Source organism: Oncorhynchus masou, chromosome 12, assembly GCF_036934945.1.
Source record: "Oncorhynchus masou masou isolate Uvic2021 chromosome 12, UVic_Omas_1.1, whole genome shotgun sequence".
In the NCBI taxonomy this organism is placed as follows: Eukaryota; Metazoa; Chordata; class Actinopteri; order Salmoniformes; family Salmonidae; genus Oncorhynchus; species Oncorhynchus masou.
In genome coordinates this window covers 24,712,984-24,731,111 of record NC_088223.1, presented here as the reverse complement: position 1 = coordinate 24,731,111, position 18,128 = coordinate 24,712,984, and the positions used below count along the sequence as shown (strand labels likewise).

At 41.7% G+C, this 18,128-nt stretch overlaps 2 protein-coding genes across 3 annotated transcripts; both read right to left on the bottom strand.

Annotated features, from left to right (window-relative positions):
• Nucleotides 1-872: 872 nt before the first annotated feature.
• LOC135549742 (uncharacterized) lies at nucleotides 873-8,966 on the bottom strand. 2 transcript variants are annotated; one of them, XM_064980001.1, is made up of 5 exons: nucleotides 8,863-8,966; nucleotides 8,313-8,332; nucleotides 8,101-8,203; nucleotides 4,781-4,948; nucleotides 873-2,276 (listed from the first exon to the last, which is right to left on the bottom strand). In XM_064980001.1, the coding sequence occupies exons 1-5, from the start codon at nucleotides 8,863-8,865 to the stop codon at nucleotides 1,683-1,685; spliced, it is 888 nt and encodes a 295-aa protein (XP_064836073.1). In that variant the 5' UTR covers nucleotides 8,866-8,966; the 3' UTR covers nucleotides 873-1,682. The 2 variants fall into 2 exon arrangements, with proteins under 2 accessions (XP_064836073.1, XP_064836074.1); XM_064980002.1 differs by having other exon boundaries at nucleotides 8,101-8,184; nucleotides 8,313-8,330; nucleotides 8,863-8,912.
• A 5,471-nt stretch (nucleotides 8,967-14,437) lies between these two features.
• Nucleotides 14,438-18,128, bottom strand: LOC135549741 (uncharacterized). Its single transcript, XM_064979999.1, has 6 exons — nucleotides 17,972-18,128; nucleotides 17,574-17,620; nucleotides 17,339-17,394; nucleotides 16,600-16,985; nucleotides 16,238-16,379; nucleotides 14,438-16,065 (listed from the first exon to the last, which is right to left on the bottom strand). The coding sequence occupies exons 2-6, from the start codon at nucleotides 17,576-17,578 to the stop codon at nucleotides 15,992-15,994; spliced, it is 663 nt and encodes a 220-aa protein (XP_064836071.1). The 5' UTR covers nucleotides 17,579-17,620; nucleotides 17,972-18,128; the 3' UTR covers nucleotides 14,438-15,991.

Here is an 18,128-nt window from a genome sequence, read left to right as displayed (position 1 = left end):
GTTTGCTATTTCAAACCTCTCAACCCTTCTGTTTGCAATTTCAACCCTCTCAACCCTTCTGTTTGCTATTTCAAGCCTCTCAACCCTTCTGTTTGCTATTTCAAGCCTCTCAACCCTTCTGTTTGCTATTTCAACCCTCTCAACCCTTCTGTTTGCTATTTCAATCCTCTCAACCCTTCTGTTTGCTATTTCAAGCCTCCCAACCCTTCTGTTTGCTATTTCAAGCCTCTCAACCCTTCTGTTTGCTATTTCAACCCTCTCAACCCTTCTGTTTGCTATTTCAATCCTCTCAACCCTTCTGTTTGCTATGTCAAGCCTCTCAACCCTTCTGTTTGCTATTTCAATCCTCTCAACCCTTCTGTTTGCTATTTCCATCCTCTTAACCCTTCTGTTTGCTATTTCAAGCCTCTCGACCCTTCTGTTTGCTATTTCAAGCCTCTCAACCCTTCTGTTTGCTATTTCAAGCCTCTCAACCCTTCTATTTGCTATTTCAATCATCTCAACCCTTCTGTTTGCTATTTCAAGCCTCTCAACCCTTCTGTTTGCTATTTCAATTCTCTCAACCCTTCTGTTTGCTATTTCAAGCCTCTCGACCCTTCTGTTTGCTATTTCAAACCTCTCAACCCTTATGTTTGCTATTTCAATCATCTCAACCCTTCTGTTTGCTATTTCAAACCTCTCAACCCTTCTGTTTGCTATTTCAATTCTCTCAACCCTTCCGTTTGCTATTTTAATCCTCTCAACCCTTCCATTTGCAAACTAAACAGTCACTGAAACTTAAGTACACTAGGAGATCAAACAAACACACACACACACACACACACACACACACACACACACACACACACACACACACACACACACACACAGTCTCCTTTATCATAGTCTCCTTTATTATATTAATTCCTCACATATTAGTCAACCCAGACATTAAATCACACCAATGGTTAAAGTATTAGTAATTTGTTACAGATGAGTAAGATGTGCATCAATGCTTACAGTAGTAGTCAATTTAAAATAATACATGTTTAATGCAAAATTCTTTGTCTAGAGTATTCAATTAAATACAGCAGACAAATGATGAATAATACAGTATCTCCGTCGAGGTTTCCAACCAGGGATTTCCAAACGTTTTGGCTTTGTGAAACACAAATGGAGGTGTCTTTTGAGTCACAACCCACCATATGGGTTGTTGTAGAGAACATTTTATTTTAAAGCTAATTTCCTGCCATTCTATACATTTTGCCATTGAACTGAGAGCAATTTTTTGCCATTTTTAAGCACATTCCCTGCAAATACCTGCATTTTACAAGGCTGAAGCTGTATTCTTATGCTAAAACATTATAACAAGATCAATGGGGGCCTGACTATCTAACTTTCATTTTGTTGACTGTAAGTTCTCAAAGTCCCCCACTAAAATAACCATCTACCTCACAGATGTCATTGATAAGAGCCGATAGCTATAGCCTAGCAGTTATACTGTATACTATATGCACAGAGTGGTTCACTGCTTTGGCAATGTTTCAATGCTAGCTGTCAGACACAAATCACATGTTGCTAGCCCCGCACCAAGCTATGATTATATGTTTAATATTTTGGATCTCAGTGTGTCACAGTAGGAATGTGCATCTGTATATCTGTAAACTTAGAGTGTGTGTGCGCACATGCGTTTCTCTGACAATCTACTGTGGAATGTAATAGGAAGAATCCCATTGAAATTCTGACTCTTGGAGCTTCTCTTCCAGGTGAGCCTTTACCTCCTTCACCACTTGCTCTCGCATTTTGCAATCAACTGATGGTACTACATTCTTAACAATCTCTTCCTCTCCATAGAGCAGTTTGCTCAAGCTCTCTGCCTCTGCGCAGTTCCCATAGGGCCACATCTGATTGCTTGGTTCCTTCAGACCAAAAAGATGACCACAGGACCTGCAAGGAGGCATCTTCTCCCCACTCTTCACATTGGAAGCCTGGCACTTTACATACTCTTGTAGTTTCATGGTGCCATCAAAGTTCTTTCTCTTGTTCTTATCTGGCTTGTATGTCATCACGGCATTGGATACACTGTAGTGCCAGGTACGCAGACAGGACACAGCGATCATAATCTGTCCCTCTTTCTTCCCCGTGCAGGACATGGACGCTCCATAGTACCTCCCTCCGCTTTCAGAGATGCAGATGGTAGAGGAGGTGAACCGGTGTTTCCCTGACATGACATTGGCGATATCCTGCAGTTTCCGCCATATTTCCAACTCACTGTCTGGTCCAAACATGGAGACCACCTGGGAGTTGATGACAACAGACGTAAAACAAGATAAGGTCAGTGAGAAAAAGGCCCTTAAACGGCAGATAGAATCCAAATAGACAAGAAATGGCAGCCTGTATATTGCAGAAACGTTTGCGAACTATTCTGGAAATTATTTTGGAAAAAAATACACAGATAGGAGCAGATCAATATATTAGGTTACAGCAGGTCACACATTTTATGAATAGTTCACTAACGTTTCTCCACAATATACACAGTTCACTAATGTTTCTTCACAATATACAGTACTGGCTGCATTTTGGTCTTCGTTATGTAGTAAATGTATAATGTTTGTATACATTCTGCCCATAAGAGGGCGCTGTTGCCCACAGAATGCTTATGGCTGTTGAACCTTTTTATGTTGTGTTGCTCCGGTCCTCGCTGAGATAAAGTTCTCCCTTGCAATAAGAATCCTGTTGTCCTGTGTTTATGTTTAATAATAAGACTACGGACTTAACAGTCTTTTTTAAACAAATTAAAACCGCAGGCATAGTAAAATCAGGATGTCCCTTGAGGGCATCCATAGTTTAGTTAAAATTCAATTAACATGGTGAAAAATGACCACTGCTGTTTGTCCCTTTTCCGTTTAATACTGAATAATAATACAAGTGCATTCAGCACTCATCACTTCATAATATGCAGTTGCACTGGGCAGAAACTGGTTGAATCGACGTTGTTTCCACTTTATTTCAACCCAAAAAATCAATGTGATGATGACGAATCAACGTGGAAAACTGATTGGATTTGCAAAACATCATCATTGTAAGTGCATTTAATATTTTTTTTCACCCAACTCTTAACTTGAATCCAATGACATGGAGACATTTGCAGTAGCGGTGCTGTGGGCTAAATCACTGGGGATGTCAAGCCCCCCCCCCCCCAAGAGAAGCCATATTACCACCTACACTGTGTGTGTTGTGATAATTGCTTTGTTTGCTGTTAATTCATATGACTTGTGACTGTGATATATAGGCCTAAAGGCCAAGACAATAAGAAGACAGTGGCAGAATAAATTCAACCACACCTTTGTTTTATCACAAAAACGGATAGCAACCTTTGTCCAGTGAAGTCCACTATGCATATTGCATGAGAGTTACATGACCTACAGCAAGTTAACGTTTCCGAAATTTTCGGACCACTAAACAACTATTGATTTAGAACAACAGAGAGTTACCACAAGTCACAAAGAAAACAGGAGGTGCCTCCACTATTCCAGCACCGTTTCAACTTCAACAAAAAATACCAAAAACAATTGAGACCAATCAACATAAGCTAAATATGACGTGGCTGTCCATGGTTCTGATTTGTGTTTTACGCATGTGTGTGCGTGTGCGCGCAAGTAGAAAATCGCCCTACTTGCAGAGAAACGCCAATGCCATCCTCCTCTCTTTCATTCATACAGTACACGCTCTTATGTTTTGTTGTCCTAGGCTACCTGGCTAAAATGCTTGCTCGCTAGCCTAACTTCCATTAATGGCCAACATTAGCTAGTTAACATTAGCCTTCTACATCTAGCTACTGTACATATTGAACTTCCATCCTCTCAGGCGAGAAGCACAACAATGTATAAATTAATGGTTGGATCAGACTCGCCGATAATCATTGGCCAGCAGGGTGAATTAAGTAAAACCACAAGTCCAAATCCCTATCTCCATCCATGGCTAATTTAGGAAAGGGACCATTTTAGCTAGCTAGCTAGCCACTGGAGGACAACAACACAAAGAGATGGAACAATTGAAGTTGTTTCGGTTAATGACGTATGCTCTCAAAGCAATTTGATAGGTGAGACACCAAATCCAACCTGGCTTCCCTTTACACTTTTTTCCCCCGCCAGGACCATTCACAGTTGAGCTCGCTCAGTTTAGCTCAATGCTGATTGGCAAATTTGTTATACTTTTTTTGTCAAGGGGGACCAAATGCTCGCTGGCTTCCCTTGCATTCAATGCGACAACAATGTCATACTTGTTTGGACAGTATCAGATAGATGGCCTACACGTAGAGAGACAGAGAGGCGCTGGGACCAGCTGTACTGGTCTCCTGTGGGAATCGAACCCACAACCCTGGCATTGCAAGAGCCTGCTCTACCAACTGGTACATTTTGGGGGGAAGCCGGGCTTCCCTTGGCTCCATGAATACATGCCACTGGACATTTGTTCTTGATTTCACATTGAATTCATGGTTAGTTGACAACTCAACAAAATATACATCAAAACTAGACATTGAACTGATGTCTCTGCCCATGTAACAGTATTGTTTCCATCCCTCTCGTAGCCCCTACCTGGCCTCGAACCAGGGACCCTCTGCACACATTGAAAACAGTCACCCTCGAAGCATCGTTACCTATCGCTCCACAAAAGCTGCGGCCCTCAGAGCAAGGGAAACAACTACTTCAAGGTCTCAGAGCTATTGATGTCACCGATTGAAACGCTATTAGCGCGCACCCAGTGAGTTAGTCAAGAGCATCAGCAACACAACACTCACCATATCCAGCACACAGGAGAACGGAGTCCGTTGGGGTAGTTTACTTGTGTAACTCTTAAACGGTTGTGGGAATATCTCCATCATCGTAGATAAATGGTCACCAAGGATCATCTCGGGGGTGTATTTGGGGGAATGAATCCAGCCTAAGAAGAAGATGCTGTGGAGCATCTTATAGACACAGGTTTGATATGAGAAGGACAAATAAAAATGATTTTCTCTTTAAAAGTGTAACCCTAATTTCTGAAAATAAAGGAGAGCTGCACACTAGGAGCTCAGATTCAAAAATGTAATATCCAATGTTTCGACAGCCAAGCTGTCTTCATCAGGGTATAACCCTAATTTCTGGACACTTTTATCTATCTATTCATCCATATTAGCTCCTTTGGAATATCAATGGGTTTGATGGCACAATTAAACTGCCAGAAAAGGGGATTTCTTAAGTTGCTTTTTATACAGGACAAAAAGAGGATCTATCCAACTTTGGACAATGACACCTTCAAAGGACCGAGGTAAAGACAGTTTCAAGTTGGATATTGGACGGATATTCGTGCTTTCAAACCTCAATAGCTTTCAAACCACTTGAGCCACAGACTCCAATTAAGTGTCATGATGTTGGACAAATTGCGTACAACATTGCACAGGTCTTATTTTCACGATTTGGACATTAATTTGCTTTCCAAAGCTAATAAACATGTGGCGATGTGAGCAGCATTTTGTATTCCTAGTTTAATTAGTTAGGGAGCATAAACAAAGTGCAAACTTTATTTACATTAGAATTTCAATAGCTCTTTGGTCATGTGACCTACTTGACTCAAAAAAGGTTCAGAATGTCCACTGACTACCCTTCTATATTGCACACCCTTCATTTTGTCCATTTTCATCTTACACGGTTTTACATTAATATTTTAAACTTTTGAATTTCAATATCTCCTTGGTAATGTGACCTACTGACCTCAAACTACTTTTAGAATGTCCACGGACTGGCAGAGATGGGCGCCACGAGGCATCCATTGTGGTAACACAACCGATCCCGGAGAAGCTGGCGGGAGCCCTGGGGAGAGTTCTCTTTTCCTCTAACCCATTCAAGGACAGGGCGCCCTGGAATGGGTTCGCCCCGAGAGAGGGGCCCAAGCCATGGAAAGCGTCACGGTTTCGGCGGCGTTCTGTGAGCTCTCCCTGGCCCTTGAAAATCCGGGGGAGAGGGTGTAAATCTCGCGCCGGGCCGTACCCATATCTGCAGCAGGTCTCCAAGGTGAACAGCCTCTGGCATGTTAGAACAATGTAGGTAAGGGAAGTTGGCAAAAAAAGATCTGTTACTTCGGGATAAGGATTGGCTCTAAGGGCTGGGCCGGTCGGGCTGGGGTGCGAAGTGGGGCTTAGCTCAAGCTGCGTCAAGGGGAGCAGTCGCTCCGTCGCCCTCCTCTCGACACCATTGGAAGTTCGTTGTGCGACCCATCTCGCGGTCTCTCGTGTGTGGTCTCGCAAGGGGCTGTGTACGGGGGTTCGTCAGGGTGGTGTCCATCGGTGGGCTGAAGGCGGACCGGTGGGGAGTTGGGTCTGGAAGTTGGTGGCGGCAACTCTGGACGCGCGCCAGGTCCTTCTCGCGGATCTCCCCAGCTACGGTGCTCGCCGGCCCCACACCGGCGAGCACCGTAAGTGGGGAGGTCTCCTCTACGCTCACTACACTTGAGGCGGAGACTAAACCCATTGGCCCGCAGTGATAGGGCATTGCATGGATCTGGCTCATGCCCTACGAAGTGGGGAGAGGTATCTCCAGCTTGTCTGGGGAGGGGGCCTACATCTGATGTGGGTAGTACCATCCACGCCCATTGATTTGCTGCGGAACCATAAAATTGACGGAAGAAGCCTAGGTTCCCACTGGGCATGGATCAATGAATGCAACTTGAAATTCAAATTCAAAGGACCGTACCGACCTGTCACAGTCACACTCAAATCACCCGTGGGGTGACTGTGACCCCCTCATGTCAAAGTGAGGAACATCGATGAAGCGCTGGTAAAGGTGGTTCCTATGGTTCTGGGCTGACTGGGAAAGCAAATGATTGAAAGGGGAGGATTATTTTCTGTTGCTTCTTCTGACACCCGGTTGATGGTGCCGCTAGATAGAGCGAGGGGTATTTGGTCCTCAAGCTTATAAGTATTGCGCTGGTACTTGATGTCGATTGGGTGTAAAAACAACAGTCAAAGTCAGCTGAAGGTTTGTAGCGGCAACTGATGTCCAGTTTGTAAGACAGAAAAGCCTCTGATGATAACACCGGACGTTAATCAGGGGCTGGGGGCAGCACTCAGGCCATGGAGGTTGGAGTGGGGACTTAGTCTGTGAGCAGAGAAAAGTGGGCGGGTCACCAGAACCACAGAGCCTGTTATGGGTTACCAGGTACACAGAGCCTGTTACGGGTTACCAGATGCACAGAGCCTGTTACGGGTTACCAGGTGCACGTGGTTCCTGACAGCGGGACTATAGATGTCTTAGTAATTCCAGGGAGTAAGCTATACCCTAAGACCAAGGGGGGGGGGGGTGTTGACCGGGTAGGGAGAGTAGGTGTGGAGGTCTGTAGTTCCAGGGAGTAAGCTATACACTCTCAGGCCCAGGGCAGGCAGGCAGGCAGGCGGGCAGGGAGTGTAGGCCTAGAGGCCAGGAGTCAGAGGTCACCAAGTTAATGGGGGCCTGCCTGGAGGTCAGAAAGGCCCCAGGGAGAAGGCCCAAGTGAATAGGTGTGTGAGTGACACTGTCCTTCAGGGGGGCAGAGCAGGCAAATTAAAATCTGGTGAGATTAAAATGGACAAGCAAAAGGGTGTGCAATGTGTAGGCCCACTGAGTGTACATTCTGAACCTTGTTTGAAGTCAGTAGGTCACATGACCAAGGAGCTATTGACATTTGAAAGTTAGAAAAATTCATGTAAAAACGTGTGAGATGAAAATGGACAAACTAAAGGGTGTGCAATGCTTAGGGCCACTGAGTGTACATTCTGAACCTTGTTTGAAGTCATTAAGTCACATGACCAAAGAGCTATTGAAATTCCAAAATGTAAATAATGATTTTAAAATAGTGCGAGATGTAAACCTACAAAAAAAAGTGTGCGCAATGTGTGTATATGTCATCGGGTTAGCTAGAACCAGTTTTGAAAGTTTTAGGAGTAATGGTTAAAGAGCTATTGAAATGTCAAAATGTTTATTTATCACTGTGTTGACGGTCCCTAACTGCTGTTGGTGGACGTAAGGAAAACTACAGGTGAATATCCATCGAAAATCCAACCTGAAACTTGTTTTTACCTTTGTCTTCAAAGGGGTACATGCATACCTCATCCACATATTCCTTAGGTCCGCGTAGTTTGCCCATTTCACAGATGATATTGTAGGCATTAATCCTAAAACTGTCTTCAGTCTGCAAAAACAATTCTGCCCTAAAATATTTAATGACACAATATACATTTTCTCAATAAATAAGTGTGTAATCAATTAATTTATTGAAATATCAAAAGAAGAATTAATGGTTACTATGTTGAGGCTCACCTCTCTCGTAGTCCGGTCTCCTTTCATGGGAAAGATAACGTCATAAACATTTAATAAACTAAAACTACAATAACTGCTACTGCTATTATGAAAAGTCATGAGAAGGTTAATACTTATTTGAATTTCGCCAAATTTACTTTCTGAAAAACTACGTTTTTGAGAGTATAGGACAAAGATGGTAGGCTAGGCCAAATAGGGTAGCCTCTAGTGGTTAGAGCGTTGGACTAGTAACCGTAAGGTTGCAAGTTCAAATGCCTGAGCTGGCAAGGTACAAATCTGTCCTTTATGCCCCTGAACAGGCAGTTAACCCACTGTTCCTAGGCCGTCATTGAAAATAAGAATTTGTTCTTAACTGATTTGCCTCGTTAAATAATTTTTTTTTTACATAGGTGTGTCTGTGCGCGCGTGCGTGCTCTTCACAACGCTCGAATGTATCTTCATATGTTTTGGCAAAATCGATAGATTAATAAAATAACATGTGTGTTCAAATGTTGATGTTTGTCGTGTATCTTCATTTCTTCTCAACAGACGAAGTAAAAAGGCTACTCACCATTTTTTAGGTAGTTGCAAATATGAAAATGAAAGTAAATCGGCTAACGCATAATAGCCTAGTTCCCAACTAGGGGAACTAGGACCTCTGGTGGTACCTGACCTATCCACAGGCGGATTTGAGAAAACTCATGAGACCATAGTCCAGGGTTCTCCAACTGGTTTTATTTGGCCCCACAAGTTTTCTGAGAAAAATAACAATCAAAAAACACAGACAGACAGACAGACAGACAGACAGACAGACAGACAGACAGATAGAGAAATAATTATTTTTATTGTTTATATATTTTTTTTCATAAAAAATAAAATGTTGGACATAAAAGACTGTAAAAACACCAGAAAATCAGCTCCAAGTGATTTAATTTAGTACATCTGTTCCCACATATTCCCACGCATAATAGAGAGACATGATCGTACACAAATAATAATCAATAATCATTTATTGGATTTATATAGCACTTTTATACCAACTGAGGTACTCAAAGCGCATTACATAGTAGGTGGAAACTCACCACATCCACCAACAATGCGTAGCACCCACCTCAATGATGCATGGCAACCATTTTTGTGCCAGAACGCGCACCACACATCAGCAATCAGCTGGAGAGGTGAGGAGTGATGTATGCCAATTAGGAAAGAGGGGGATAATTAGGTGGCCATGATGGAATGTGGCCAGGATGGGAATTTAGCAACGACACCGAGATGATCACCAGTACTCTTACAATAAGTGCCATGGTATTTTGAATGATAACAAAGAGTCAGGACACCCGTTTCAACTTCCCATCCGAAAGATGGTACTCTACGAAGGGCAATGTCCCTAAATGTAAAGATTTGAAATTATTATGTTTTAGTCAAATATTATACACTATATATACAAAAGTACTCCCCTTACTATTAGTGGATTTGGCTATTTCAGCCACACCCATTGCTGACAGGTGTATAACATCAAGCACAAAGCCATGCAATCTCCATAGACAAACATTGGCAGTAGAATGGCCATACTGAATAGCTCAGTGACTTTCACCATGGCACCATCATAGCATGCCACCTTTCCAAAAAGTAAATTCATCACATTTCTGCCCTGCTGGAGCTGCCCTGGTCAACTGTAAGTGCTGCTATTGTGAAGTGGAAATGTAAAGTTTGGTGGAGGAACAATAATGGTCTGAGCCTGTTATTCATGGTTTGGCAAATGCGGGTAGATTTAGGAATGGCGGGTAAAGAATGTCTATTTCACCAGCTATGTTGGGGGGTGGTCAATTTGCAGGGCTCAACAGTGAGAGCAAAGAATACCACAGCAAGACTCATAATACCCATAAAACCTTGCAGTCAACATGGACATTTTTCCAATAATATTTCCATCATTTTTCCCATGGGGGATTTTAGAAACACTTCCAATAAATTATGTGTTTCGTGTAGGCTTATCCTGGCGTGACATTTTAATAACCGTGTAAATCTCTCTAGGACAAGGTCACTTTTCAACATATTCGCCTGTATTTAACCACATTATTTTATGCTAATTAGCTGCTAATGTGGCTATCATAAAGAACTACAAATACCATGGTGATGTGGACGAGACTGACGAATCGAGGCAAAGGTAATAAATTAATAAATTGGCTACATTTCTTTATATTGACAATTCAGAGAACTGTCTTGTGCAAGCTTTAAATTGACAAGGTCTACTTTGATGCTGATGAGCATGTTCTAATATGAGGGCAAATAGAGCCGAATAAATTGATAAAAGTCACCTTGTGTGAGAGAGATTTACATGGTTATCCAAAACATCACATCAAGGTAAGCCTGCACAATACACAGCACTTATTTTCTAAAATCCCCTACGGGGAATATCCCTGTTTGGCCACTAGGTTGTATGGGTATTATGACACCAACACGGTGGGGCTCTATTACATTTGTGAATAAAAATAGTCAAAAGTCAAGTATGAGCATATGTGAGAGTTCCAGTTAGAAAAATGCTGGAGTAGCTGTTTTGAAAGTAAACTCAGCAAAAAAAGAAACGGCCCTTTTTCAGGACCCTCTTTCAAAGATAATTCAGTAAAATCCAAATAACTTCACAGATCTTCATTGTAAAGGGTTTAAACACTGTTTCCCATGCTTGTTTAATGAACCAGCAGGGTAGCCTAGTGGTTAGAGCGGTGGACTTGTAACCTGAAGGTTGCAAGTTCAAACCCCCGAGCTGAAAAGGTACAAATCTGTTGTTCTGCCCCTGAACAGGCAATTACGTTAACCCGCTGTTCCTAGGCCGTCATTGAAAATTAGACTTTGTTCTTAACTGACTTGCCTAGTTAAATAAAGAAGCAAAAAAACATAAACAATTAATGAACATGCACATGTGTGAACATGCATGTGGAATGGTCGCTAAGAGCTTACAGATGGTAGGCAATTAAGGTCACAGTTATTAAAACTTGGGACACGAAAGAGGCCTTTCTACTGACACTGGAAAAACAACAATAGAATGATGCCCAGGGTCCCTGCTCATCTGTGTGAACGTGCCTTAGGCACGCTGAAAGGAGGCATGACAACTGCAGATGTGGCTAGGGCAATAAAGTGTTTTTCCATCTGTACTATGAGGCGCCTATGACAGCACTACAGGGAGACAGGATGGACAGCTGATTGTCGTCGCAGTGGCAGACCACGTGTAACAACACCTGCACAGGATCGGTACATCCGAACATCACTCCTGCAAGACAGGTACAGGATGACAACAACAACTGCCAGAGTGACACAAGGAACGCTCCATCAGTGCTCCGACTGTCCGCAATAGGCTGGGAGAGGCCGGACTGAGGGCTTGTAGGCCGTTGTAAGGTAGGTCCTCATCAGACCTCACCGGCAACAATGTCACCTATGGGCATAAACACACTATCGCTGGACCAGACAGGACTGGCAAAAAGTGTGCATCACTGACAAGTCGCGGTTTTGTCTCACAAGGGGTGATGGTCAGATTCACGTTTATTGTCGAAGGAACGAGCGTTACACCGAGGCCTGTACTCTGGAGCGGGATCGATTTGGATGTGGAGGGTCTGGGGCAGTAACCCCAGACTGAGCTTTTGTCATTGCAGGCAATCTCATTACTGTGCGTTACAGGGAAGACATCCTCCTCCCTCATGTGGTACCCTTCCTGCAAGCTCATTCTGACATGACCCTCCAGCATGACAATATCACCGGCCATACTGCTTGTTCTGTGCGTGATTTCCTGCAAGACAGGAATGTCAGTGTTCTGCCATGGCCAGCAAAGAGCCCGGATCTCAAACCCATTGAGCATGTCTGGGACCTGTTGGATCAGAGTGTGAGGGCTAGGGCCATTCCCCCCAGAAATGTCCGGGAACTTGCAGGTGCCTTGGTGGAAGAGTGGGTTAACATCTCACAGCAAGAACGGGCAAATCTGGTGCAATCCACGAGGAGGAGATGCACTGCAGTACTTAATGCTGCTGGTGGCCACACCAGATACTGACTGTTACTTATAATTTTGACCCCCCCTTTGTTCAGGGACACATTATTCAATTTCTGCTAGTCACATGTGTGTTGAACTTGTTCAGTTAATGTCTCAGTTGATGAATCTTGTTAAGTTCATACAAATATTTACACATGTTAAGTTCTCTGAAAATAGATGCAGTTGACAGTGAGAGGACATTTCTTTTCTTGCAGAGTTTATTTCTGCTGTTTTGTTTCATTGCTGCCATTTGCACAAATAAATACGAATCCTATATCCCACCTCACGCAGAAACGCAGGGGAGCTGTGTGCAATGAGTGAAGTGCTGATGGATTCATTTTTGGAAGCATTGGCATAGAAGTTGGTCTAATTTACTCGAAAGTCTTGGTTGTTTAACAACTATAGTTTGCATCTGCTGCTTCAACTTATAGCTTTTAGATGCTATAAAGAGACGCTATTTGGATTCTGACCCTTGTCAGAACCCAAATCACAGATTCACGTGCACGGACTCATGTGGCCCTGTTACCACGGTAACCTCCCATCCATAAAGGGGAGGCTGAACATTTTGTCTGTGATATTTTGAGGATCCGCACTTTTTTTCAATTTTCGGCTAAAATTACATACCCAAATCTAACTGCCTGTAGCTCAGGACCTGAATCAAGGATATGCATATTCTTGATACCATTTGAAAGGAAACACTTTGAAGTTTAGATATGGCAAAAGATAATACAAAGAAAAAGATATGCGTTTTTTGTACCATCATTTTTGAAATGCAAGAGAAAGGCCATAATGTATTATTCCAGCCCAGCCCAGATTTTGTCCACTAGATGGCAGCAGTGTATGTGCACAGTTTATACTGATCCAATAAACCATTGCATTTCTGTTCAAAATGTTGTATCAAGACTGCCCAAATGTGCCTAGTTGGTTTATTAATAACTTTTGAAGTCCATAACTGTGCACTTTCCTCAAACATGTTATTCTTTCATGTAATGCCTGTGGTAAATTTGGGTTGACTTTGGATATCCCTAAGGGGCAAGTTAGGGACGATCAGTAATTATGTTAAATTCCAATAGTTCCAAAATTCCATGACTTTAAAACCTCAAACCAACTATAAATTGTAGATGCTCATATACAAATATCGAAAGCATTTAATGAGAAAACTAAAAGGTGTGCAACAAAATATTGTCTAATTTACATTGTCATTTATTGATGGTCCCAAATCTAAAACTAAGCAAAATCAGGAAGTGCAGTCACCCTTTAATATGAAATATTGACATGTGGCACCTTGCTCCCTTTCAGATGAGTTAAGGATGAGGACAGATGAGAACAGCAGGCAAGGGCAAATTGTAGGGAAGAGGATGATTTAGATCAGTGTTTCCCAAACTCGGTCCTGGGAACCCCCGAGTGCTCGTTTTGGTTTTTGCTCTAGCACTACACAGCTGATTCAAATACCAACTCATCATTAGGCTTTGATTATTTGAATCAGCTGTGTAGTGCTAATGTAAAAACCAAAACGTGCACCAAAGGGGCGCCCCCTTTTAGGTGACCCAGACACATGCCCAAAACAAGTTAAGTTACCCCAGTATCCCCTTGATCATTTTGGATTGCAAAACTAAAGACACAGCAGACAAGACAGAGACAGCAACATAAGAATATGATATAATATAGACACCAGAAGAACAGAAAAGGACAGACAAAGGAGACAGTAATAAACAAGAAACAGCAACAGACAAGACACAGAGAAGGTGACAGAAGAGGGCAGATGGAGACAGAAAAGAGGTGGGTTGAGTACACAGTAGACTGTCACTTCAAGCTGTTCTATAGATTCTAATTAGTTATATTTATTTGCACAAATTATAAGAGGTGAAATACAGTGAAAAAGTCAAATGTGGTTTACAAATCATTTGTAGGTGAGAGTGTGTGTGTTTGTACACTGTGGAATTCTTTCATTCCTGCATTTAGCTGTTGAGACCCATCATTGCACATGAGAGCCAGTCCCCTGTAGACATCCCCAATGTTGTTTCTACCTGTCAGTGTCCAATTTTCTCAGATGGAGAAGAAACCACTTCACACTATTAAAATGCACCCATAGACCTAATCAACACTTACAAATAAAAATGATCCACAATAATTAATTTGTGTATATTTGTTTATTAGTGCACAAGATATATGATTGGTCCAGCACAGAGCTTCTGAGGCAGATTAAGTGATTGGTTGGTAGTATAGACTCCTGTAGAGCTGTAGAGTATGGTATGGTTCAGGAGTGATGCGACAGGAAAAATGTGCAGGAGAGGTTTAAACAGGTAACATGCGTACTTTGGAGGGGAAAAAGTTAAACATTCAAAGTTTTATCAACATGTTTACTGAATTTTCTACCACTGCTGTAAATATACAGTCAGATAAAACTTGAAGTGTTCAGACAATGATGACATGGTCCTGCATGCAGAGAAGATTCATAATTCACACATTTAGTAGGCCTAGTTTATTTGAATATGGACAGGATAGAAGTAAAACTTTGACACATTGAATTAACAACCAAAAGGATGCATCATGCATTGCATCTGGGGCTGTTAAGGTAACCATATTACCGCCCACCGGCAGTCGCGAGACATGACCGCAGTCAAATTCCATGTGACATTTAGTCACGTTATATTATCAATTATTTATTGTAAAAACAACCTGAGGATTGATTATAAAAAACGTTTGACATGTTTCTAAGAACTTTACGGATACTATTTGGAATTTTCGTCTGCCCCGTCATCACCGCTGGAGCCTGTGGATTTCTGAACAAAACACGCCAACCAAATGGAGGTATTTTGGATATAAAAATCATTTTTATGGAACAAAAGGAACATTTATAGTGTAACTGGGAGTCTCGTGAGTGCAAACATCCGAAGATCAAAGGTAAGCGATTCATTTGATTGCTTTTCTGACTTTTGTGACCAATCTACTTTGCTGCTAGCTGTTTGTAATATTTTGTCTGCTGAGAGAGATGTCCTAACATAAACGCTTGGATAGCTTTTGCTGTAAAGCTTTTTTTTTAAATCTGACACGCCAGGTGGATTAACAACAAACTAAGCTGTGTTTTGCTATATTGCACTTGTGATTTCATGAAAATTAAATATATGTTTTGATAAGGTTGATTCACAACTAAAGTGGCCAAATAACTCCAAACGTAGCATGTAGTCCCAAGACCCCTGGAACACAGTTGGAGAGCCCATAGCCTAGAGCCTAGTGAAATGGGTTCTTATAAGCCCAGTAATTGCGCAATCGTGTGTGAGAACAGAGTTTTGAGTGGCTACTATTTAAAAGAGGATCCCAGCTTTCTCATGTTGCTATATTCATAGCTCAATTCTTAAAATTAAGCACAATCCACTTTACAAACGATGTAGCCTACCTGGCACATTAAAAACATATCACGTAATCTCCAAACGCTATTAAGAGTGCATCTGATAAAGATCAACGGTTAGTGATTAATTTTATCTTTATGTCTGCTTTTTGTGACTCTTTGACTTGAAAAATTGCTGTTTTTTGTGACTAGGCACTCACCTAACATAATCGCATGGTATGCTTTCGTCGTAAAGCCTTTTTGAAATCGGATACTGTGGTGGGATTAACAACAAGTGTATCTTTAAAATGGTGTTTGAGGAATTTTAATGGAGATTCGTTTGAATTTGGATCCTGTTCACAGGATTTCAACCGTACGAAGTCCATCAAGTACTGTTGGAGGTTCCACTGGTTTGTGATAGATACAGGCACCTGTGAGGGAAGGACAAAGGTGCTTGTTAAGGAGTAATTCCAAAAATTGCAACTTTTCTATCTAAACAGCAATTACTGTAACAGTATATCTATGTTAACTTTTATCATCATTGATCACATTGGATGGGCACATCAATGAGCTGTCTGTGTGCTACACATTAAACCTGCCCACCTGTGACTGTGTGGCCTGCTCCTTTGATGGAGTCAAGACAACTCAGGAAGCTGGGTTTGGCTTGTCTCAGTAATTCCTGGTGCTCCTTTTCAAGTTTCCTCCCCACTTTGCCCTGTCTTACCTTGGCCCAGTCTTCTTTAGTCTACACAACGGAATGCAACGCAAAACAGCACAACATAAGTTTTAGATATCAAGCATGATCACTCCTCAAGATTTGTAAATGCACCTGATCCGTTATCAATATCAATATTAACAAAACTATACCAAATAAATAATGATAAATGTTACTCTACTTGAATCACTACATTTTAAATTCTTACCAGCTATAACAACTGTTTGATTCACTACAGATTGATTCTCACCATGTCCTTAAAGCACTCCCCTCTGTAGAAGGACTTGATGCCAGGGTACTGAAGCCCAGAGACAAAGACTTCCCCCAGGCTTAGAGCGACCAGGTGCATCTCCTCTCCGTCATAAGCATACACCTGACGGTCCTCACACAGCATTATGACCAGCTGGCCACTCTCTGTCGGGTAGCGGAGGTTTTCCACAGATCCTAACACCTCCATCTTCACACTGTCTGGTAGGTAGAAGTTCTGCCACTCCTTAATTTCCTCTTCTCCTTTGTAGGACGTGTCATCCAGGCCCGCAATCTTCCACTTTGATTCCTCTGGCTTCTTGAGAGCAATAATAGCATGACGATGTTTGAACACTGCATCAGACACCTGTTTTTGGTATTTCCTTGCATCTGTTGAAGATATTGTTAAACAAAAGTGTCAAACTAAATTACTGAAGAGCAGGTGTAGAATATATGCAGGTTTTTGTTTTAGCCTAACATATTATTGTATGCTAGGTCTATGCTCCACAACGTTAAATAGATCTTAAAAGCAACGTTTTGGTCAATATTTCTTCATTAGGGTTAAAACTCTGACCAAAACATGTTTCTTAAAATCTATTTTAAATGCTGAGGCTTACAATAATGTTACTGGTGACAAAAGCTGCTGCTGTAGGCTAACCAACTGCTATGCAGCTACCATATTATCACAAACTGTTGAGTGACCAAAGCCAAGATATGATCAAGTCAACAAATCAATTAGGTACCTTGTGTTTCTCCACATTTTATGAAATCTTTCTTAATGTCCTGATAGCCTGCAGATCTGTATGGGATATAGACCAACAGAAACAAACTGTCATGAGTTTTTATTAAATTAACACTGGATGTGTGTACAGCTCTTTAATGACGTCAACCCCACCACACATGATTTATTGCAGTGTCATTACAACACACTAACTAGATATATTTTAGTGAGTCTGCTCAATTTAAGAAATCCCTTACGCCATCTCTGTATGTGCTGTAGCCTGGTCAAGGGCAGTTGACGTTTTCTGAATTAGGAAGGAAACAGAATATAAAGACAGGACGCATGGACAGTCACCATTAGAGGAGCATCTCTCATGTTGAATAACGTTTGGACAAGACAAAACGCAGCTTTCAACTGCTATTATTGTCCGACAGCTTGTTCAACTGCTCATTTCATGTAACATAAAAGGTCAAAAATATTTGATATAATTAGATCTACTAAAAGAAAAGGTTTGAAAGAAATGTTCTAAAACATTCAGACATAAAAATACCCTAAAGCTATCAAAAGTGAAAGTGAAACTATTGAGCACAAAAACAACTTGAATGCAACCAACATACGCAATCATAATTTATTTCACCAATTTAATTAAGCTTACCTGCCACTATTATTGTGAAGAAATGTCGTGAATTGGCATGTAAAATGCTTATATCCTCACTCTGTAGATACGAAGAGAGAACGGACCGCTGTGCAATTTCTTCTATTTGCTTTTCCGCGTTTGAAGTAAACACAACGTCACAGATGAGCCAGATGAT

Excerpts from the sequence above, each read along its gene's own strand:
- LOC135549741 (XM_064979999.1), bottom strand. Across the intron at positions 16,380-16,599 it reads GGGAGTGCTTTAAGGACATG|ACTAAAGAAGACTGGGCCAA; the intron begins GTGAGAATCAAT and ends TCCGTTGTGTAG. Across the intron at positions 16,066-16,237 it reads AGCAGGCCACACAGTCACAG|GTGCCTGTATCTATCACAAA; the intron begins GTGGGCAGGTTT and ends CTTCCCTCACAG.
- LOC135549742 (XM_064980001.1), bottom strand. Across the intron at positions 4,949-8,100 it reads CTAAGGAATATGTGGATGAG|ATGCTCCACAGCATCTTCTT; the intron begins GTATGCATGTAC and ends TGTGTCTATAAG. Across the intron at positions 2,277-4,780 it reads TCTCCTGTGTGCTGGATATG|GTGGTCTCCATGTTTGGACC; the intron begins GTGAGTGTTGTG and ends ATCAACTCCCAG.